The sequence below is a fragment of the Scyliorhinus canicula genome, chromosome 13 (assembly GCF_902713615.1).
Source record: "Scyliorhinus canicula chromosome 13, sScyCan1.1, whole genome shotgun sequence".
Classification (NCBI taxonomy): domain Eukaryota; kingdom Metazoa; phylum Chordata; class Chondrichthyes; order Carcharhiniformes; family Scyliorhinidae; genus Scyliorhinus; species Scyliorhinus canicula.
Genome location: NC_052158.1, coordinates 23,841,966 through 23,865,219, shown reverse-complemented (window position 1 = coordinate 23,865,219; position 23,254 = coordinate 23,841,966). Strand labels below are relative to the sequence as shown.

Here is a 23,254-nt window from a genome sequence, read left to right as displayed (position 1 = left end):
CACAAAACCATGCTGACTATCCCTAATCATATTATTCCTATCTAGATGATTATAAATCGTATCTTTTATAATCCTCTCCAAGACTTTACCCACCACAGACGTTAGGCTCACCGGCCTATAGTTACCGGGGTTATCTCTACTCCCCTTCTTGAACAGAGGGACCACATTTGCTATCCTCCAGTCCTCTGGCACTATTCCTGTAGCCAATGATGACCTAAAAATCAAAGCCAAAGGCTCAGCAATCTCTTCCCTGGCTTCCCAGAGAATCCCAGGATAAATCCCATCAGGGCCCCGGGACTTATCTATTTTCACCTTGTCCAGAATTGCCCACACTTCTTCCCTACGCACCTCAATGCCATCTATTCTAATAGCCTGGGTCTCAGCATTCTCCTCCACAATATTCTCTTTTTCCTGAGTGAATACTGACGAAAAGTATTCATTTAGTATCTCGCTTATCTCCTCAGCCTCCACGCACAACTTCCCACCACTGTCCTTGACTGGCCCTACTCTTACCCTAATCATTCTTTTATTCCTGACATACCTATAGAAAGATTTTGGGTTTTCCTTGATCCTACCTGCCAAAGACTTCTCGTCCCCTCCTTACTCGTCTTAGCTCACTCTTTAGATCCTTCCTCGCTTCCTTGTAACTATCAAGCGCCCCAACTTAAACTTCACGCCTCATCTTCACATAGGCCTCCTTCTTCCTCTTAACAAGAGATTCCACTTCTTTGGTAAACCACGGTTCCGTCGTTCGACCCCTTCCTCCCTGCCTGACTGGTACGTACTTATCAAGAACATGCAATAGCTGTTCCTTGAACAAGCTCCACATATCCAGTGTGCCCAACCCTTGCAGCCTACTTCTCCAACCTACACATCCGAAGTCATGTTTAATGGCATCATAATTGCCCTTCCCCCAGCTATAACTCTTGCCCTGCGGGGTATATTTATCCCTTTCCATCACTAACGTAAAGGTCACCGAATTCTGGTCACTGTAGTGGAACTGGAGGCATTGGGTTCAATCCAGATAAGAGGGGCTTGCCGTGTGAACAGGGATTGAACAGTTTATGTCTCTACTCCCTCGAGTTTAGTAGAAGGAAGGAGAGATCAAATGGAGCAATATTAGACGATACAAAGGAGTACATGGATTAGTGCTTGAGCGGATTATTTCTCTTGTGGGGAATGTTAGAACGGGAGTTCATTGTCTCAGGGGAAGATGTAGCAAATTTTAAAAGGCTAAATAAGGAAGGGGTGACAGGACTGGCAGCTCAATTCTCCAGAATGTAGGTGCTAAAGGAAATATAGTACTGGAGCAATAAAAAGAGGAGGAGCTGCTTCTGTGATAAGGGAGAATATCTCGACAATACTGAGAAGGAATATACATGAGCGTTCGACCACTCAGTCTATATGTGTCGAATTGAAAAATAAGATGGGAGGAATCTCTTTGACAGCACCATGCTGTAGACCCCCAAATTGTCAGCGTTGAATTGAGGAGCAAATATGCAAGGCCTTTACAGATAGCTGCAAGAAAAAGGGGTGGTAATAGGCGGGGACATTAATTTTCCCAACATTAACTTGGAAATTCATAACATTGGGGGCTTGAATTGAGAGACATTTGTTGAGTGTATTTAGGAGGAATTTCTCATTCCGTTAATGGATGGCCCGACTCAGGCGGGCAAACGTGACCTCCTGTTGTGAGACAAGGAAGGGCCTGTGACAGAAGTGTTCCAGAGGGATCACTTTTGGGCCAGTGACCATAATGCCATTAGTTTTAAGATAGGTAAGGAGAATGATAGGTCCACCCATAAGTTAAAATTCCAAATTGGGGAAAGGCAAATTTTGATGGTATTAGCCAGGAACATTCAACAGTTGATCGGGGGAGTCTATTGGCAGGCAAACGTGTGTTAACCAGGATTCAGGGTCCGCACATTCCTTTTACAGTGAAGGACAAGGTTTTTCGAAGTAGATAACCCTGGATGACTCGGGATATTGAGGCCCCTGTCAAAAATAAGGAGCCAGGGCAGCACGTGGCGCAGTGGTTAGCATTGCTGCCCACGGTGTTGAGGACCTGGGTCCGAATCTCGGTCCTGGGTCACTCACTGTGAGGAGTTTGCACATTCACCCCGTGTCTCCGTGGGTTTCACCCACACAACCCAAAATATGTGTAAGTTAGGTGGATTGGCCACACTAAATTGCCCTTCAATTGGAAAAATAATTGGGACTCTAAATTTGTTGAAAAACAAAATAAGGAGCCGTATGACACGCATTGGCATCTGGACACGTGGATCCCTTGAAGAGAATAGAGGTTGTCAGAGTACATTTAAAAAGAGAAATCAGGGGGACAAAAAAGAGACAGTAGTTTGATTTGACAGATAAGGCAAAGGAGGTTTAAAATAGCTTCTGCAAGTTAAAAATGGGCAATTAGCAACCAGAGAAAGAGTAGGGCCTCTTCAAATCTACATTGATTTTTGTGCGGATCCACATGAGGTAGGTGAGGTGCAAAATACTTTTTCTCATCGGTATTTACTGTTGAGAGAGGCATGGATAGGAGGGAACTTGGGAAAATAAATAATTATATATTGAGCAGTGCACATATTACGGAGGAGGATCTGGAAGTCTTAAAGCGCATCAAGGCAGATAAATCCCCAGGACCTGGTGAAATGTATAATTGGATGTTTTCCGAGGCAAGGGGGAAATGATGTGTCCACGAGCAGAGAAATTTCAATCGATGACAACCACAGATGAGATGGCTAAAGGTTGGACAGCAGCAAATGTGTGCTTTTGTTTAAGAAGGGCTGCATGTAAAACCGTGGGCAAAACATAAAGGTGAGCCTGGCATGTATGGTGGGAGAATTGTCAGAAGGGATACTGAGAGACAGGATCCGGAGAGGTAACGACTTATGAGAGACAGTTAGCATGGATTTGTGAGTGGAAACTCATGTGTCGCGCGAATTTAATTGACTTTGTTTGAAGAGGTAACCAAAAAGGTAGATGAAGGCACTGCAGTCGCGATTACCGACATGGATTTTATCAAGACCATTGACACGCATTGTATAACGCTGTTGCATAATGGAAACTCTCATGTGATCCAGGGTGAGGTAGCCAATTGGATACAAACTTGGCTTGACAACAGAGGACAAAGGGTGATGTAGAGGGGTGTTTTTGAAACTGGAGGTTTGTGATCAGCGGTGTGATCAGGCATCAGTGCCGAGTCTACTGTTATTTGTTGTTTATAGTAATGCTTTAGATTAAAATGTTGGCGGCATGGTTGTCAATTTTGCAGATCACACCAGGATTTGGGGCAGCACGGTAGCACGACTGGATAGCACCGAGGCTTCACAGCGCCAGGGTCCCAGGTTCGATTCCCGTTGGGTCACTGTCTGTGCGGAGTCTGCACGTTCTAAATCTGTCTGCGTGGATTTCTTCCGGGTGCTCCGGTTTCCTCCCGCTGTCCAAAGACCTGCAGGTCAGGTGGATTGGCCATGAGAAATTGCCCTTAGTGACTAAAAAGATTAGGAGGGGTTATTGGGTTACGGGGACCGGGTGGAAGTGAGGACTTAGGTGGGTCGGTGCAGACTCGATGGGCCGAATGGCCGCCTTCTGTATTGTATGTTCTATGTCCATGTCTATTAGTGGCATCCTAGACAGTGTAGAAGGTTATCTAGGATTGAAACGGGATATTGATCCATTGGGCCAGTGGACCTATGAATTACAGATGGAGTTTAATTTGGATAAATGTGAGGAGTTTATTTTGGTAGATACAGTCGGGTCAGGATCGACTCAGTTCACGGAAATGTACTGGGGTTGCTGGGGAACAAAGAGAGTTAAAAGTACAGGGTCATAAAAGCCCAGTCACAGTTTGGCAGAGTGGCGAAGAAGACATTTGGCATGTTTAGATTTATTGGTCATAACATTGAAGACAAGAGGTGGGAGATATTTTTCAAGTTGTAAAATCATTAGTAAGGCACTTATATTTGGGACTGTGCACAGTTCTTGTCACCGTATTATAGAAATAATATTACGAAACTACAAAAATTGTGGACAAAATTTACACGGTTGCAAGCGGGAACTGATCGTTTAAGTTGTAACGAAAGTTTGGACGGACTGTGACTTTTTCCATGCTGCGTAGGAGGCTTTGCGTCCGTAGCATAGGTCTGCAGATTAATGAGGGGCATAGGTAAGGTAGATCGTCAACATCTTTTCACAAAGGTAGATGAATCTAAAACTAGGGTGCATTGGTTTTAGGCGATATAGGAGGGATACAAAAAGATTTCACAGTGGCAGTCTCTAGACACAAATTGTGGTGCGTGTCTGGAACGAGCTGCCAGACGGAGTAGGAGGCGAGTGCAACTCTGTCTTTTAAAAAGCATTTCGACAGTTATACGGGTAAGGTGCATGTCGAGGGATGAAGGAAAAATGCAGTAATTGGGACAAGCTTAGCAGTAAATACTTGGTGGCATGGCCATGTTTGGCTGAAGGTCTGTTTCCATGCTGTTAACGTTTATGGCTCTCTGAGTTGTGCAGACATGACTGCTCCCGAAGGTTATGAAGCTTTGGAATTCGCAACCGCAGAGTGCAGTGGATGCTGTGTCAGTGTGAGCATTTAAGGCGGAGTTAGGCAGATATTTAATTGGTGATGGATTGGAGGGTTATGGAAAACGGCCAAGACTGTTAAGCTAAGGCCAAATTGAGATCAGCCATGATGGAAAGATGGAACGGATTCGCAGCGCCAAATGTCCAAATTTTGTTCCTATATCTTATGGACGTATGTGCATCTAGGATCTATTACATTGGCATTGCGCAGTAGGGTAGCCACTGAAGCGGCAAGGGCAAACCGAAGATACAAGGGCAACCCGAAGATCTTAGTTTCATTCATAATCACTGCCAAATATAGCAGCAACAAAAATTCTTATGGGCATAAAATTACATTTGCGGTTTTGGAAGATATTGTTTCTCAGATTAATACGCCTGGTTTCAGCATTGCCTAACTGAGAATCCATCTAACAGTGTGGAAAGTCAGCAAAAGCAGAATTGTACATCACGATAATCACTACCACTGTGGCTAGAATATCCGTTACTCTAATGTTACCACCACTATAAGACAAGCAAATCTGTGCGTTTGGGTAATGTAAGAAGAGCACAGAGGCAAGATGCCCAGGAGAACCGTAAAATGACATGGCTGCTGGACAACGATCAAGAAAACTTTCCAAAACAATTGTGAGTACATAATTTTATGAAAGGATTACTCATCAGCAGATTTCATTAGTTATGTAATTTATTTCAAGTGGTAATATTCGTGCATTAAACAAATGTACGTTGGGGGAAGATACATCGTTTGAAGAAACCTACAAAGACTAATGGAGTGGTAATAACAGAAAACATAAGCAATAAGGGCAGCACGGTGGCCTAGTGGTTAGCACAGCTGCCTCACGGCGCTGAGGTCCCAGGTTCGATCCCGGCTCTGGGTCACTGTCTGTGTGGAGTTTGCACATTCTCCCCGTGTCTGCGTGGATTTCGCCCCCACAACCCAAAAGATGTGCAGAGTAGGTGGATTGGCCACACTAAATTGCCCCTTAATTGGAAAAAATAATTGGATAATCTAAATTTATTTTAAAAAAAAAGAAAACATAAACAATAGACAGTTTGATAAGTCGCGGCCTGTACAAAATATTCTTCGTGAGAGGAATAGTTTAACTTGTCCAATTTTGGAATTTAATTTTTATAACGATGCTACTTGTGCAATTGTCTTTATCGGTCGTATCTCCATTCAAATTTCATTTAATTGCCACACGAGTATGTTTATCCGCTACGTTCTCCTTTTCAGACCACAACCGAGCTTTTCTTTTTTCTTTTTCTTGAAATCGAACATATGTGGCAATTAATTTCAAGGTATTATGCATTACTAAACTTAGAGAATTCTAAATAAATGTAGTCACCTACTATTCAATAACGAACAATGCGTTGAGCTAAGTAGCTGAATATTGTACCGGCATTCTGTAGTTTTTCCGTCAAGTTGCTGATTGCTGAAATAGTATCATCAGATAAATAGGCTGGTTAGAATGGTGTTCAGCCTCATGCCCGCTGCGTGCGTTCAGTTACGGTTCTGAATGACGCCCGTGATGCGGAACTGCAGCCCAAAATAACAAATACCACCCATCCCACTCCAATAGATACATTTCAAAGGTCCCTGGTGGCCTGCGGTAATTATCTCCCCATTAGGAGGACAGGGTCCGTGGATACAATATGATCGTTCTGGGATTTCTGTCGCAAAATACTAAAATGTAATTCTGAGAAAAATGCTATATGAGGAAATGTGCACTTGGTACGAATGCGAATATCTGTTGACATATTCTTCAAAACAAATGTCAGAGGCAGGTACTGGTCGCCGATAGGAGAGTGGAATTTGGCATGTTTCTGCGAAAAAATACAGGAAGTTCAGGTTTAGTTTGATAATGATACGGACGTTGTTCTATATTAAGAAATAATTAATTGGCCATTATCGGCGATCCAGCGAACAAGGCGAGTGACGTTTCGAATATCGGTGATTGTGACAGATATGCGTAACATGGATATACAATAGCAGATATAAAACAAGTGTTAAGTAGTGCGCCACTTTGATGAAGATTTTGCCCATTGACCATACATTCAACGAGACGTGCCGCAGCATCAGAAGGGGTACATAAATCCTTGCCGTCATGAGCTGTGATATTACATGACGAAGAGGAGAGTGTAAAATCTTCACCTCACCTCTGGAAGAGCATTCAACCTTGGTTCACCCCACCCCCACCAAATCCCCGCGAACACTCACGATCTGAAATCACTTGTACAGCAATGGAAAATTAAAAATATGAGGCAGCATTCCGAACCACTGTGCCTCTTAACATGTACATCTTTGAACATCTAACGCGCAAATTAACATGACTAAACAAACGAGCCTGCCCTTAGTTGTACTGTAGGAGGATAACGGAGCATCCGGTGAAAACCCACGTACAAATCAAGCGAATGTGCAGTGTACATAGTCACATAGTTTGAAATGGAACCTGGGTCACTGGCGTTGTGAGGCAGCACGGCTAACTACTCTGTCTTTGTGCCGTCAGTAAACCTAGACTTCTCTCAATTTAACACGCACTGACAAAATATTACGAACGATACAATCTTCTGTCAGTAGAGTAGCACAAATATTACGCTGTTGCTTTAGGATTATGTCTGTTACACACGTTTTGCGCAAGTGTGATACTGTTGAAAATCCACCCCACGTTTCGCATTGAGCCCATCGGCCCACAATTTAAATTGAACGATGAAATAAATTGTACTGAAGAAACATTTGTACGAAAAATGCAGGTGGTTACAAGCCGGAATTCGAAACAAAATGAATATGAGGCGATCTTTTTCAAGTTATCGGACTTAAATATTTTTTTTCATTCATTTCTGTGCGGGATCTGAACTTCGCTGGCTTGACCAACATTTCTTCCCGAAGCTTAATTGCTCTTGCAAAGGTGATGGAGATCTTCTTTGACCACTGCAGGCCGTGTGTTGTGGCTCCACCCACTGTGCTATTAGGGAGTGATTTTTTTTCCCCCAGCGACGGTGAAGGAATGGCGATATATTTCCAAATCAGTATGGTGACTGTTTGTCGTGGAACACTTAACAGAGTGTGAGGAAATCGTGCACTTGCCAATGATCATTGGGAACACTATGACACGTCACAACATGTCCAGTGACGAAAATATTAAAACGGTGCCTTTGAAAAACAAACAAAAATAATTTAAAAACATACGACTTGTCATTTTCTAATTCACCGTCAATAATAATTTGTCAATGCTTCAAGCAGTTGTCACTGATTGTAAGTTGCTACACAGGTCCGGAATATATTCAAAGCTGGCACCTTGACATTACAACTAATAGACTGGCAGCGATTATGATCAAACACTGCCGTGCAAGCATTTCTATTTCAGCGGTCATTAACGGGAAACATAAAATTGAAATGTTTGGGTTTTTCTTAGACTGTAAATCATGAATTGTTCCAACGTCAAGCATGAAAATTCGGCTTAATTTACCAATGTCTTTTGCAAGCAGCTGCCTCACTGTCGGACAAGGAATCAGGGAAAGCATTAATTATTTTAGACATTTTACAAATAACACACAATATAATTGCGTCAAACTGATACATGTTGGTTATGAAGTATAATTGCAAATTAGTACCGATTCTTGAAACTCTAACAGAAGTGAATTATTTGAAATATTTGTGATATATTTCAGATGTTAAACTTCACTCTGAGATTTCTTTGGACGGATTTTTCTTCTGACAGATGTTAATTAATGACGTGTACAGTCAGCAAAGGTGGTGCATGTCTTCAGGGGTTTCACAGATTCTCAGCGAATTATGTCGTGCAAGGTTTACATCTTTTTCATGATCAGAATAAGGACGTTCAGTATAGAGGTTCCTCTCCAGATTCTACCGCATTCTGCTTGAATGTCGATGTCATTAAAATTATAACGGATGAAGATATCCATGCAAGTGTCAATAACTACTTCCAGGCCTCCATTTCCACCGACAGCTTTAACGAAAACCTGCCCAACACTTGTTGAAGGAATAACTTTCTCTGCATTTTATTGTAGATTGCTGCTGTTTTATTTCAGTGAATCTTTCCACTTATATTTCGATTTTTTTTCTTTGACGTAGTTTTACTAGTCTGAGTTGAAATAAGATACATAGGGATTGCATGGTCCAAAGCGACGTGCAAACTGGCATAGATTGTTCACATCCTCGAAATTACATTTCGCACCACAATCAACCTCATATAGAAAAATATAATCATAGAATCCTCATTCTGCACTGACCCCCTGAAAGAGAACTCTACGCATACGCTCCCGCTCCATCCCCGTAAAAACCTACGGCAAATTTAGCAAGGCCAATACACCTAGCCTGCATATTTTTCGACTGTGGGAGGGAATCGCAGCACCTGAAGGAAAGTCACGCAGCGACTGGGAAACGTGCAAACTCCACACAGTCACTCAATGCCAAAATTGAACCCGTGTCCCTGGCACTGTGAGCTAGCAGTGGAAACAACTACCACTAGTCGAACCTTGGTCGCAAACCAGAACCGCACTTACTCTGGCTTCCATATCTTCATCGGAATATGCCTGATTTAACTAACCAGCTGTTAAACGATACATGTCTTCAACACCTCTTGACCATTCTGATAATGGATGCCTGTTTGGTGCCTTCTGTGCTTCCATTAATAAACATTAGCGCATTGAAAACTAGTTGTGTTTGCCTTAACACGTACACAATCCCAGTTCACTAATGTTCCATACTCATTGCTAAGGAATGGCCCAGGACCGTATATTATCTTGGTTTTAAAAGTCCATCTTTGTTTTCTGATCTTCATGTGACAAATGCCTTTCTACCATTTCATGTGATGGACAGAAAGTGGGTGTGATTCCCGTTACCTGACGCCGATATCGTAATCGGCGATCCAGGGGAGAATCCCTGAGAGTTCGCTGCATGCACTTTGGGTTCGCCACAGGACGTCAACTGAAGGCCCTCCGCGACGCACCGCCCGCTATGGGCTGAGTTCATGATACCCCGGGAATGTGTGGTCCCAGCCGTGCTGAAACCTGGTGGAGGCGGTTGGTGACTGTGTCCAGGACTGTCGGGCGGGAGCCGGGGCTTCCGCGAGTGCTGGGGGGACTGGTGGTGGTGATTAGGTAGAGGTCAGGAAAAATTGGCAAGTCGGGTCCGCGCATGGCCGGTACCATGTTGAACAACGCTGCCACAGATCTGGCAATTCTCCGGCCGTTTATTCTGTCGAGGCTCGGAGTTTTACGTGGCGCGGCACCTGCCCCTTCACCGGTCCCAGCATCGGTCAGGAGGGGCCGCAGATTTTTTTTCCAGGTAAACCACCATGGATCCTCTGCAATTAGCTTCAGAATCGGAGAATCCGCCGCAGGATTTCCGGCCGTGCAGTAATCCTCTCGCTATTGGCCGCTTGATCATCTCCAACTTTCTTAACTCCACGATTGTTGGACTAGCCTTCTTTTTCCTTGGCTTTACGTTCTGTGCTGTTTCCAATTAACACGCTCTCTTTCCACCTTTGACATACAACGTACCACTGGAAACTCGTGCCACCTAGTCACCAACTGACCAATTAACTCTTTAGTTGGCTGTTCCATCATATTTTGTATTATTATTTCCATGCAAAGTGCACTCACATGTGAATGCAGTAAATTAAATATGTATTATTTCATATTTTATAAACCAGGAATTGAAATTATCAAAGGAAAGTAGTTGAATGAAATTTTCCAGTAAATTCTGAATGCCTGATATTGAACTACATAGCTTTATACATTGTTGAAACATGTCAAGTGTTGCTTCAAATATCTCTTCAATTGGCATCCCAAGAGATGATATAATGAATAATTGTAATGGGGTTTGAAAAGCAAATTTAGTTTTTTGAATGATGATGAGCACAACCGTTGATATGTTTATTTTCACGTTAGACACTCAAGAAAACGCTGAAGTCCCGGTGAAAATACATAATTCGTCGATATAGTGTATATCAATCCGAATCAGATGTATAACTAACCCTTGCATGGCAACTTCCAAAGCAATCGCAGCAGGTGGAACACCTGTCCCTTTACCTCGTCCATGCTTATCATCCCAGGCCAAAAAACATTAATTCCAGGTTAAGCAACGTTTCATTTGCACCTCTGTCAATTTGGTGCATTGCATTTGCTGCTCCCAGCGTGGTGTGCTCCATATCGGAGAAGCCAAACGCAGACTGGGTGATGACTTTGCACAGCATCTTCGATCAATGCACATTCTGGATACGGACCTTACCGCTACTTGCCATTTTAACACAAGACCCTGCTTCCATGACCACATGTCTGTCCTAGGCTTTTTGCAATCTTCCAGTGAAGGAAAATGCAAAATTGAGGACAGCATATCATCTTCGGGTTAGGCACTCGACAGCCTTCCAGTTTCAACATCGAATTCAGCAACTTCAGATTATTTGCTCTACCTCACCACGGCCCCATTGTTTTCATTCCATTTCATTTGAACTGTCTTTTACCTTTTATTTATATTTTGACTTTCGTTTTGTATATTTCCACCCCTGTCTTCTCCCCTTTCCTTACGTTTTCTCCCATTTGCTTCCCCCTTTCCCTCTCTCCCAGCCACGTTCCCCTCCACCTATATCTATGTCTGTCATAGCTCTCTAATCTTAATTTCTCTATTATCAGGCCTTTCACACCTGTTGTTCTCTCTGGAGTCTGCCATTAGCACGCTTTTCCCTTGGTTTCAGTGGCTATTCTCACTCGTTTTCCTTGGTTATGTGGCTGTGACTCATTTTTCATCCGCCACCCTACAGTATAAATATCTCGCACATTCCAGGACTGTTAGCTCTGACAAAGGGCCATCTGGACTCGAAACGTTAGCTGATTTCTCTCCCGACAGATGCTGGTAGACCTGCTGAGTCAATCCAGATTTTTTATTTAGATTGTATAAAAAGCACTGTTAGTTTCTTTAGTTTCATGTGTCTGCTGCAGCTGTGAAATTCTTATTGCACTAACAAAGTGAAGCAACATAAACAGCTGGGCAGCTTTCAACTGAGAAGTCATCAAGGAATTCTGTGCAGATCCACATTTAAAAGAGACGTTGCTCAGTGAGTGGGAGAGAGTCCACGAAAAGCACGGCACCAGGGTCTACTACTAAAAGTGCAGCACAGAAGAACGGGGAGAGAGACAGTCCGGTCCCGAAAGTGAATTCAAATGAAATATCAAGTTGCGGCGTCATGTAAAAACGATTGCTTGCGTAGTATTTGCCCACTTGACTCTCTTTACACTCGAAAAGCTGTTGAAATACGATTTCGGAAATTTAACATTTGAATTTTGGTGACTATGAGAGTAATCGTATTATAATTTACAGCGGCAGCACATATCTATTGAAACAGCACTGGATATATCTAATCTCTGAAAAGATAACTCACTCAGACACTAGAACATGGCCTACAGATTCTGATCATCGCCAGGATATTTTAAGTGCCTTGTCGGAACATGTATGTCGGAAAAGTCTGCAAAGACTTCCCCTTGAACTCATTATTTTTTTGCTGAGTGATAAATGGAATAACTGGCCCATTAGTCATAAAGATAGTTCAGTACATCAGTGTCAACCAAAATGTGGACTTTAGGATGTTTGTTCACCGGAACATGAAGCAAGCAAAGAAACATCGAGATTTGTGCTGTATGGAATATTTCGTCAGAAGTTGAGAATCCTAGGGCATTTGTTAATTGTATTGTTTAGCCCATATTACCATATTGGAAGAGGGTGCATACGAAGTTCCATCAAAAATTAAATTAACCAAAAAGCTGAAGAAAAAAAGGAGTTAAACAGATAACATAAAGAAGGGCTTTTTTTCTCAAGGTGGCACCGTGACAGCGTCACGGAGAGGTCCCCCGCGTATAAAAGTGCAAGGAATATCACGGAGAGTGGAGTGACAAGATCTGCGATGTGTACAGCGCCGTCTGTCAGTTGCACAAAATGTTGTTATCAATACAATCGCGCGAGGCGTCAGCAAAGTTCCAAGGTCAGTCTTCTACATGTTTAGATGGAATGATTAATAACAGGCTCGGTTCGGTAATAATCAGAGGATTCTTCATAATACAGGTCTTTGGGAGTAATATAACGAAATGGATAATCAGCATTTTGTTTGAGGCACGGCGCAGAAAAATTGCATTGTATTGGATTGGATTTATTTATTGTCAAGTGTACCGACGCACACTGAACGTATTTTTCTACGAGCATCTCAAACAGATCATTTAGCACTTGAAAAGTAAATAAAGTAAAAATAAAATACATAATAGGTAACACAAGGTTCATAATGTAATACGTAGACAGAGGTATCGGGTTGAGCATACAGGAGTGTAGTATTAATCAGTTCAGTCCATAAGAGGGCCGTTTAGGAGTCTGCTAACAGCGGGGAGGAAGCTTTTTTTAATCAGTTCATGCGTTCTCAGACTTTTGCATCTCCTGCCCTATGGAAGAAGTTGGAATAGTGAGTATGCCGGGTGGAGGCGTATTTGATTATGCTGCTCGCTTTCCCCAGGCAACGGGAGGTGTAGACAGAGTCAATGGATGGGAGGCAGGTTCGTGTGTGACAGGACTTTGTTCACAACTTTCTGTCGTTTCTTGCGATCTTCAGCCGAGCAGTTGCCATGCCAGACTGTGATGCAATCAGGTAGGATGCTTTCTATGATGCCTCTGTGAAAGTTGGTAAGAGTCACTGTGGACATGCCTTAGTTTCCTCAGGAAATCTCGGCGCTGTTGTGTTTTCTTGGTGGAAGCGTCGCCGTAGGTGGACCAGGCCAGATTTTTAGTTATTTGCACACATGGGAATTTGAAGCTGGTAATCAATTCCACCTCGGCCCCGTGGAACAGAGAAGGAGAGTGTACAGTACTTTGCTTCTTGAAGTCAATGACCAACTCTTTAGTTTTACTGGCATTGTTGTCATTACACGACCCAACTACGTTCTTATTGCCACTCCGCTGGATTATTAAGCATTGGAACTGATATGTGTAAACAGGGAGCAATTTCTGAATAATGGCTCACTGGGAGGTTTGCCGGTTTCGCTGGTGAGGATTTAAATAGCATTTTTAAGGAGATGTGCACCAGCTCTAATGCGAGAAATACTCTAATCTGGAGCAAAGAAATATCCAAACTGTTGATACCACTTAAAAATGACATGTGATCAGGTTATTCAATATCACATTAAATGCATCTGCAAGGAATATCGAATTAGAATAAACATATGTGTACTATAATGACAGAAAAAGCTTTGAACAACGAAGGCTCGTCTTGAATAGGGTTTGTATGTGATGAAATTTCGGTTACGAAAAGGTGGCTAAATTATAAGAGGGGTATCTGGACATTCAGTGATGATATGTATTGAGAAAAGGCATAAGAGGAAACAATTTGATCTGTGGCAATAGTCTTGATTGGTGAAGACATTGTAGTTTTATAAAGAGAACATTCCTTCAGCGGCAAGGGCATTAACGCACTCAGTCGGATTTTGAAAACAAAAAAATGTCAATGGATGGGGTTATCCATTTTCAGACTCAAAGTTGATGCCAGCACATAATTCGTGGACGTTCACAACGGTAAAACTGGCTTCGCAACTGCACGGATTTTGCTTCTGCTGAAGGGTTGGCAACGAAGGGATGGGAACAGCGCAATGTGGAACACATTCGACTCCGAGATGAAACGGTGCCGAATTCGTCAGTTTCACGATTCACACCCAAAGTCTGACAAGCTGCAGCCCCATATGGACACTGCAATCCCCATACACCTTAATCCCAGCCAAAGAAATGGCATAAGGGTAAGGGCACCAAGGTTTCACGGAGTCGAGCTTGTGACTCTGGTGGTCGCTGGGAGCGAGAAGCGCGGGCACAAAGCTGCCAGCCGCCATCGTTCGCTGTGCCAGGTGCAGGTGGCAGCGATGTGAACGACGTGCACAACCCCAACCGGATGTGCCAACAGTGACAGGAAAAAATGTACGACCTCCTCAGTGCAGCCAGACTGAGTATGCTGCACTGAGTCTTGACACCAACTGCCATGCCGGAAACCCGTATCCAGAACTCACCTCCCAACGCGAGGATGGATGAACCCTCACACTGCCCGACATGCCGGTAGCATACAGACTGCCATGTCCTGATGACCCGACCAGTGAGAACACCAGCTAAACACCTCTGAGCCTCCATGCGTCGGACTATCTAATACTGTCGTTCTCAGTTTCATCTTCCCCACCGTAGAAATCCGTGCACAACTGCGTGGAGGGGGATATGACATGAGCGGGGCAGCCAGACCTGATGTGGTCAGCAGCGCAGAGGAACGGGAGTCGTAAAGGTGGAGCTCGGCTGCAGGGAGAAGCTGAAACCTTTCTGAATTGTTTTTCCATGTGAAGAGTGACAAATCCCCCAACACACCCACCGCCCTCAGCACCAGGCTATGCCCTGAGGCTGGTGTGGGAATAGTGCCACTTTACGATCACAAATTTGTCACAAAACGCGACCGATCTTCTGTTTGCTGAAGGGCGAGTTGTCAGGCAGCGTAGAGCACATGGTTCTCGCAGCCGATAGGGCCAGAGTTGTACCAGGTCCGTGGCCGCGCATGCGCACAGCTGGGGCCTGAAATGGCCGCAGGGTGCAACATGGTTCCAGCCGTACGTGGACCCAGCCTGCCAAATAGTGCCACTCTTTGTCCAGATCGCGACTACAGGACTACCCCCGAGCAGTGCCCCCAACCCCTGTAAAAGTCTCCCCTACCCGCGGATTGGCGCTCCCCATCCCCTGACTGTGGCAGGGCAGGACTGACTCCGCAGAAACCATTTTCTGTTCCCTTCAAGAGATACTATGAGAGACCACGCCGTCGGGTAAGGCCAGTCGGGGCCGAAGCATCAGGAGATAACGTCCATAGACCGCCGATACCGTCGAAACGGCATGCGGTTTTCCCCACCATGAGGACGCCACATTTGTGGAGGCGGAGCATTGTCAACGTGGCGCCGCCCCTGTTTTTTGCAAGAATGTTGGTTGTCCAGTCGATCGGCAAACGAGATTTTGGTGTTGGAAAATCCCGCTCAATGTGTTGAAGCCGATGCAGAATTCGTGGACTTTCGTGATAGAAAAACTTGCGCCACACCTGGAGTAACAGAGCAGTTTTTAAGGGTCCAGCACCGAAGCCACGTGGAAGACGACCCATTCAAATGAAGTTCACTGGTTTCGCGATTCACTCTCAAGCTCCATCTTGACAAAAAGGGCTGGACGAGGTCCGCGTCCCAGCGAACATGAATTCGTTGAGGGGAAGCTAATTTGCAGATCCCTGTGACCTGTGTACTAAGCCCTCATACGCAGCTCCCCCACCCCCACCACCACCCTGAACAACACACCCCTCGCACGCACACACCACCACCTAGCCCCCCACCCACACGTTCGCCCACACACTCCGTGGCCGCTGGTCTAATAATGCTGGTGATGGGTCTGGTCCATCTGGCGTCCGTGCCGCGAGGAAGATCCACAAACGGCTCCCTCCCGTGAGGCGGGCAGTGACGCCGATAGCAGCTTTGACACCAGTCCTCCACCTAAGTCTTCGCAGCTCCGGTTGGAGGATGGCACCATTTTCCCATCATAGCTGCACCCAACACACTCCACCAATCCAGAGACACTAACTCTGTTGTGCACTTCAGTGAAGAGGTTCCTGCACACTCTCTGGTGCATGGCATACAGTTGGCACAGAACAGCATGTAGAGTTAAGAACACCCGAGGGAGCGTATGGTCCCAGGCACTTGCTGCCATCCAGACTTGTCTCGAGAATCTGGAACAAACAGTCCCATTTACATTGGAGATGCAGAGTCAGGAACTTCATAAGGGAATGTCGGAGAGCATCCGACTCCTGCAGGTGCAGTTGGAGAAGTCCAACCGTTTGCACGAGCAGGAGGTGGTGCCTTCAATGCGTGGTACATAGCTAATACTGCATGGGTGACCATTATGTTTGATGCATTAGGTTCAACATTTTCGACTTTGGATCCGCATGTCCATGGCCTGCGGAATTCTGTGCAGGCACTGGACGAGGCCCAGGATAGTGTCGCCGCCTCACATGCGACATGTTCTAGACCCACATGGAAATCGCACTGACGCTCCTAATCGTGGCCCAGCCACAGAAGGTCATAGCTGATGCGTCGGCAGTATAGCCTCGACGCCAACCGAAGTGGCGCAGACATAGAAGGTGATAGCCAAGCCCCACAAGATGATGCCGCAGGCACTGGCTGATGGACGCAAACCCAATGTTGGTACCACCGTTACAGTATTATGTGGTGCATTCCAGGTGGCAAAGGTCCACGTTCTGTTCTCCATGACCGTAAGCGTGCGGACTCCGATTGAGATCAGCGGGCCTCTGAGGCTAGCAGTGTCAGGCAGCAGGGGAGCCACTGTGGATAGCTCACGGTGTCGACAACGGGCCATCCAGCAAGCCGGGGGAGGAGGCGGTGATGTGGTACATGCTTGTAAGTCCCGCAAGGGAGATGCCAGAATACCTCCACAACTTGCACACTCCTCCTCCTGTCTGTGGCCCAGCCACAGAAGGTCATAGCTGATGCGTCGGCAATATAGCCTCGACGCCAACCGAAGTGGCGCAGACATAGAAGGTGATAGCCAAGCCTCACAAGAAGATGGCGCAGGCACTGGCTGATGGACGCAAACCCAATGTTGGTACCACCGTCACAGTGCTTTGTGGTGCATTCCAGGTGGCAAAGGTCCACGTTCTGTTCTCCATGACCGTAAGCGTGAGGACTCCGATTGAGATCATAGCGGGCCTCCAAGGCTGGCAGTGTCAGGCAGCAGGGGAGCCACTGTGGATAGCTCACGGTGCCGACAGTGTGCCATCCAGCAAGCCGAGGGAGGAGGAGGTGATGTGGTACATGCTTGTAAGTCCCGCAGGGGAAATGCCAGAATACCTCCACAACTTGCACACTCCTCCTCCTGTCTCCGATGCATCTGGTGGGCAGCAATATAACGAGCGCCACCACTCCACCCGGGACAAACGAGCAGCAGACGGCTCCACAAAAGCCCACTTGTGCCACAAGACCCCTACCATTGGTCACCTAGCTCGTTGGACATGAACAACAGCAGGACGGCTCCACTCATGCTGTGCCGTCTGGGGATCCACCAAGACATAGCGTCGGTTCCAATAAAGGAATACAAGTAGATAACAGTTACATTGACAAGCGTGCTCGACACAGGCTAGCTATAGGAGCGAGGGCACAAATCTGTATAGGTTCGTTCACACAAAACATTGGTTTCCACTGTTACAACCTGTCTGGTATTTTTTACAGCAGGTTTTAGATCGTTTGGCGACTTGGGGTGGAGAGATGGCAGATGGAGTTTAATCAGACAAATGTCAGGTAATGCATTTTGGAAGGTCTAATACAGGCAGGGAATATTCAGTGAATGGTGGAACCCTCAAGAGTATAGATAGTTACAGAGATTGCGGTGTACAGGCCCACAGGTCACTGAAAGGGGCAATACAAGGGAAAAGGTAGTCAATAAGGAATATGGCATGCTTGCCTTCATTGGCTGGGGCATTGAGAATAAAAATTGGCAAGTCATGTTGCAGCTTTATAGAACTTTAGAGAGGTCACACTTGGAGTATAGTGTTCAATTCTTGTCGCCACACTACCAGAACGATGTGGAGGCTTTAGAGAGGGTGCAGGCGAGATTTAACAGGATGTTGACTGAGGACACTAGCTATGAGGAAACATTGAATAAATTATGTTTGTTCCCACAGGAATGAAGGAGGTTGAGGGGCGATCTGATGGTGGTCTACAAAAGTATGAGGGGTATAGATAGAGTGGATAGTCAGAGACGTTTTACCATGGTAGAGGGGTCAATTAATCAGGAACGTAGGTTTAATGTGCGAGGGGCAAGTTTTACAGGAGATGTACGAGGCAAGTTTTTTACACAGAGGGCAGTGGGTTCCATGAACTTGCTGACGGAGGAGATTGTAGAAGCAGGGACGATCGTGACGTTTAAGGGTCATCTTGACAAATACATGACTAGGATGGGTACAGAGGGATACGGACCCCGGGAGTGGAGAAGATTTTAGTTTAGAGGGGCAGCATAGTCGGCGCAGGCTTGGCGGCACGAAGGACCTGTTCCTGCTCTACACTTTATTTTCTGGTTTGTTCTGCCTCATGGTTGTGAGGGGTGGTCTGGTCTGGACTGACCGAGAGCGTGGGTGGGGGCGCAAGGGAATGAGGGTACTCGGGGAGCATGAGAAATGGCGGATCCTGTGGGTGGCCGAAGCTCCCACCTCAACTGACGGTCCCTAGGACCATAACCCCAAGGATTCGATGCGGTGCTGTGATTGAATAACGAGCTCACATGCAGGTGGACGTGGGACGGGGTCGGAAGTCATGACATGATCCAGAGCAACAGAGCTCATCACAAGGCTGGTTGCCATCATTCTCCATCGCTTGTACCAGACCGGGTGTTAGTGCCAACCAAGGCCCCTCATCACGTAGTTCCACAGGTATGTAGCACGGGGTAATGGCAGGCAGGTGGTGGCCGGCTGGGTGGTGTGGGGGATGGGGGAGTGAGGGATTGTGTGGTTGTGATTCAGTGTCCATGTTGCGGTTCTGTCGCTCCTTCCAACCCCCACCGCAATCGGTGAACAGACAGGCGATCAGAGCGTCCAATGTGCGTAGGCCCTCGCCCAAACGTCCTGCAGCCTACCATGCTTGACTGGCCTCGATGTCCTGACCAGCCTAAACCTCTCCCGCATCCTCGTCGGACGAGAACTGGCATTCCTCCTTCTCATCCAGCACATCACTCCTCTGCTTTGCGATTTTGTGGAGGATACAGTAGGGCTCCAAAATGCGGGCGATCCTCTCAGCATCATTATGGAGGGCTCCTGCAGTGAAGTCCACGCAGCTGAAAAGAACCTTCAGGAAGCCGATGCACCGATTGACAACGCTCCTAGTTGTTGTTTGGACGTTGTTGTAGAGGGTTTCCACGGCAATCTCTGACTACTGGGGAGGTTTCATTAGCCACAGCAGTGGATAACTGCTGTGACCCTGGGGCCAAGCCCCCTACCCCGGGTTACGCATCGAACATGTCAGGAATCGTCAAGTATACCACGATGAAGGCGTTAAGCACGTGGCCCAGGAATGCGGCACAGATGTATATGATGTGCATGTGATTGTCACAGGTTCGCTTCATGTTCATCCATTAGAACCCTTTAGGTTTTTGTAGAGTGGCCTCTTATCCACAGTTACCTGTTGGGCTACATGTGCCCCGCCGATCACCTCCTGGACTCGGTGGCATCCCACTAATGGTGGGGAATCCCGCTGTCCGGGCATCCTGCTTGGCTTAGTCTATTTTGCAGTGTATGGATTGAGCCACCTCGGAATATAGGACGTCTATGACGGAGGGCATGCGCTGGGCACCGAGGTATGTCACATCCCACACAGGTCACCACTTGGCATAGGGAAGGATACCGCCGTGTAAAGTTTCAGAAGGTCCGTCACCTTGACGTCTTCTGGGAGCGTGTGCCCTGCCCCATATTCGCGCGGTGCCAGCTGTGACATCATCTGGCTAATATAGTACATAGAACATAGAATGATACAGTGCAGTACAGGCCCTTCGGCCCACGATGTTGCACCGACATGGGAAGTCAAAAACGAAAGGCCATCTAACCTACACTATGCCATTATCATCCATATGCTTATCCAATAAACTTTTAAATGACCTGAATGTTGGCGAGTGCACTACAGTTGCAGGTAGGGCATTCCACGGCCTCACCACTCTTTGCGTAAAAACCCTACCTCTGACCACTGTCCTATATCTATTACCCCTCAATTTAAGGCTATGTCCCCTCTTGCTAGTCACCTCCATCTGCGGGAGAAGGCTCTCACTGTCCACCTTTTGTAACCCTCTGATCATTTATAGAGTTTTTTGAGAAGGTGACAAAACAGGTAGACGAGGGTAGAGCAGTTGACGTGGTGTATATGGATTTCAGTAAAGCGTTTGAAAAGGTTCCCCACAGTCGGCTATTGCAGAAAATACGGAGGCTGGGGATTGAGGGTGATTTATAGATGTGGATCACAAATTGGCTCGTTGAAAGAAGACAGAGAGTGGTGGTTGATGGGAAATGCTCAGAATGGATTTCAGCTGCAGGGCATCCCCCAGGTCTGCGGTAACTTGCAGGGAGTCTTCCGTTGCTGGTTGAATTCCAATGTCCATTTACTGCAATGGGTGAAAGGTCCAAATGTCAGCATGCTGCGTACCCCGTGCAGAACCATATCCACCGGTCTATATGGTGGCTCTGGTTGGCAGTGCGGGCTTCGCCCCAGCGTGTCTCTCCTATCCAATCCCCGCACCCTTGGCTCGTCGGTAGCCGGACCTGTAGGGGGTTCTGGCCCTGGCTCCCTTCCTGATGTAAAGGCTAAATTTGGAAGGTACAACCCTTGCTAGCTATATGGTGTGGGCCATGTAGAGGCTACTGTCGTGATGCCCGGAGTGGCCGCCGGCAGGTGGCGTCCGCGCTTGGAGAGGAGGAGGGTGGGGTACGCTGGTAGTTGGGAGATGGCGCCGAAACTGGCCGTGTCACATTTATGAACCAACGTCCACGATGGATCGTTAGTGGGCTGCGTAGCAAGAGGCCTGCCTTCCATGCACGGTAATGGTGGTCCGTGCCTGGCTAATGTCCCAGTTCCGTACGGTTCACCCTGTCCACTCGGGTAATTACCCCATCTCCCCCCTTCACCCCAGACAGCCCAGCCAAAGCTCGGTACTGAAGCGCACATGTGCTTCGTGCCATGTCCCTCCTCCTCTCAGACTTCCTCAGCAGCCACCACGATTGTTTCCCGATTATTAAAATCACAAGTGAACCACGCCTGTGGGAATTTGGCTCACCAGAATCGGAGTATCGGGGAGGCGTCAAGGATTACCAAGCCCTGTCCCCTAATGATATGCAGACGGTGTTTTACTATACGAACATTCCCGATTGCATTGACGCTGCTGTCAAGGTAATAGAACATAGAACAGTACAGCACAGAACAGGCCCTTCAGCCCTCAATGTTGTGCCGAGCCATGATCACCCTACTCAAACCACGTATCCACCCTATACCCGTAACCCAACAACCCCCCCTTAACCTTACTTTTTGTAGGACACTGCGGGCAATTTAGCATGGCCAATCCACCTAACCCGCACATCTTTGGACTTTGGGAGGAAACGGAGCACCCGGAGGAAACCCAAGCACACAGGGGGAGGATGTGCAGACTCCACACAGACAGTGACCCAGCTGGGAATCGAACCTGGGACCCTGGAGCTGTGAAGCATTTATGCTAACCACCATGCTACCCTGCTGCCCCCTGAAGTAATGGAGTATTGGAGAAGTAATGGAGAATTACAATTTAGATCAAAGATTTTGGCGCCCTGGAACCGATTCAATGGTGTTTCCCGATTTCCACGTCGGCCAATGGAGGATCCCACCCAATGACTACAATACATTGAGAGAAAGTGAAGAGGAGGTAACAATGATTCAAGGAGAGTATGAGAATTGAACGGCCGTGGACAACCAGGGGAGATCGTTTTGTTCGAAAAACGCGCATAGATAAAATCGGTGCAAAGAATTGGGCGAGGTCGAAATGACAGTGCGTAACTGATCCACAGATTTTAAGGGCAATTCTATGATATTTGATTCTTATTACGTTTTACCAGTGAACACAATGCCAGAAACAATCTCTCATCGTGGGGCTGGAAGACCATAAGAGGGATTTCACATTGATTTACAGGCTAGTTTGGAAAGCAGTTATGTACAAAGTTAACCACTTTGACTCTGTGGCTTGCATGCCACCGTGGAATCATACAGACTGCCTTTTCCCGTCAACGTGCCAATTTTGCCGGAAAAAGGAGCCGTTTCAGAGGGCCAGCTGGTAAAGTGTGTTGGCAAGATACTCCGAATTTCGGCCCAGTAGTGTAAATATGTGTTGCAGTGGGGTTCTCACCAAATTTAATCTTTTTGACTCTCGGCACAGCCAATCACGAAGTACAGGCAACGAAGGAGTGGATTATTTCGCCCCAAATGTCCAGTGCCGCCTTGTAAATCGACACAGTTCTCATCATACCTTTTCTCTGTTTTAGTGTAGCAGTCTGTTCAAGGTTCAATCTTTTGCTTCCCTATCTCTCTTAAATGTGTCGATGGAACATGTCTCAAATACTCGCTGCAATACGTTTTTGTAACACTTCGCAACTGCCTTTGTACACAATTTCTTCTCCATTTCAGTTTAACGGTTTTTCACTAGAATATTTCATATCTTAGGTTGTTCTCTATATAACTGTATACACACTATGTCCTTTCTAATCGACCAAAGTACTTTTTACATTTAACTCGCTCCATGCGCTCACGTTAAGGTTTTGAATTTGCATATGAATAATAGATTTATCATGGTTATCCTTTCATTCGTCATACGGCCCGGCAGTTCTGCTGCCAGCCTTTTAAGTATTTCTGGCTCGTTTCCCACGGTATATTTATTTTCCTTTGCGCAGGAGCGTGCACATTTCGAGTCATATTGAAATAGCAAATACCGAGGTGACCCCGCCAGAATTTCGATGGATGCATTGATAAGGTCTGTGTTTGTAAGGTAAGTTACATAGAAATCGACCAGATCATAATCTATTGTTTAAAATTGGAACTATGTCATGTA

The 23,254-nt window shown here is 46.2% G+C and overlaps 1 protein-coding gene across 1 annotated transcript in view; it reads right to left on the bottom strand.

Annotated features, from left to right (window-relative positions):
- The window catches only part of LOC119976526 (centromere protein F-like), a 430,490-nt gene that overhangs the window by 23,904 nt on the left and 383,332 nt on the right, over window positions 1–23,254 (bottom strand). Inside the window, exons 39-40 of the mRNA XM_038817079.1 lie at window positions 8,055–8,081; window positions 5,985–6,020 (exon numbers count right to left, since the gene is read on the bottom strand). Coding sequence (XP_038673007.1) covers window positions 5,985–6,020; window positions 8,055–8,081 — 63 coding nt within the window. The remainder of the gene's footprint in view (window positions 1–5,984; window positions 6,021–8,054; window positions 8,082–23,254) is intronic.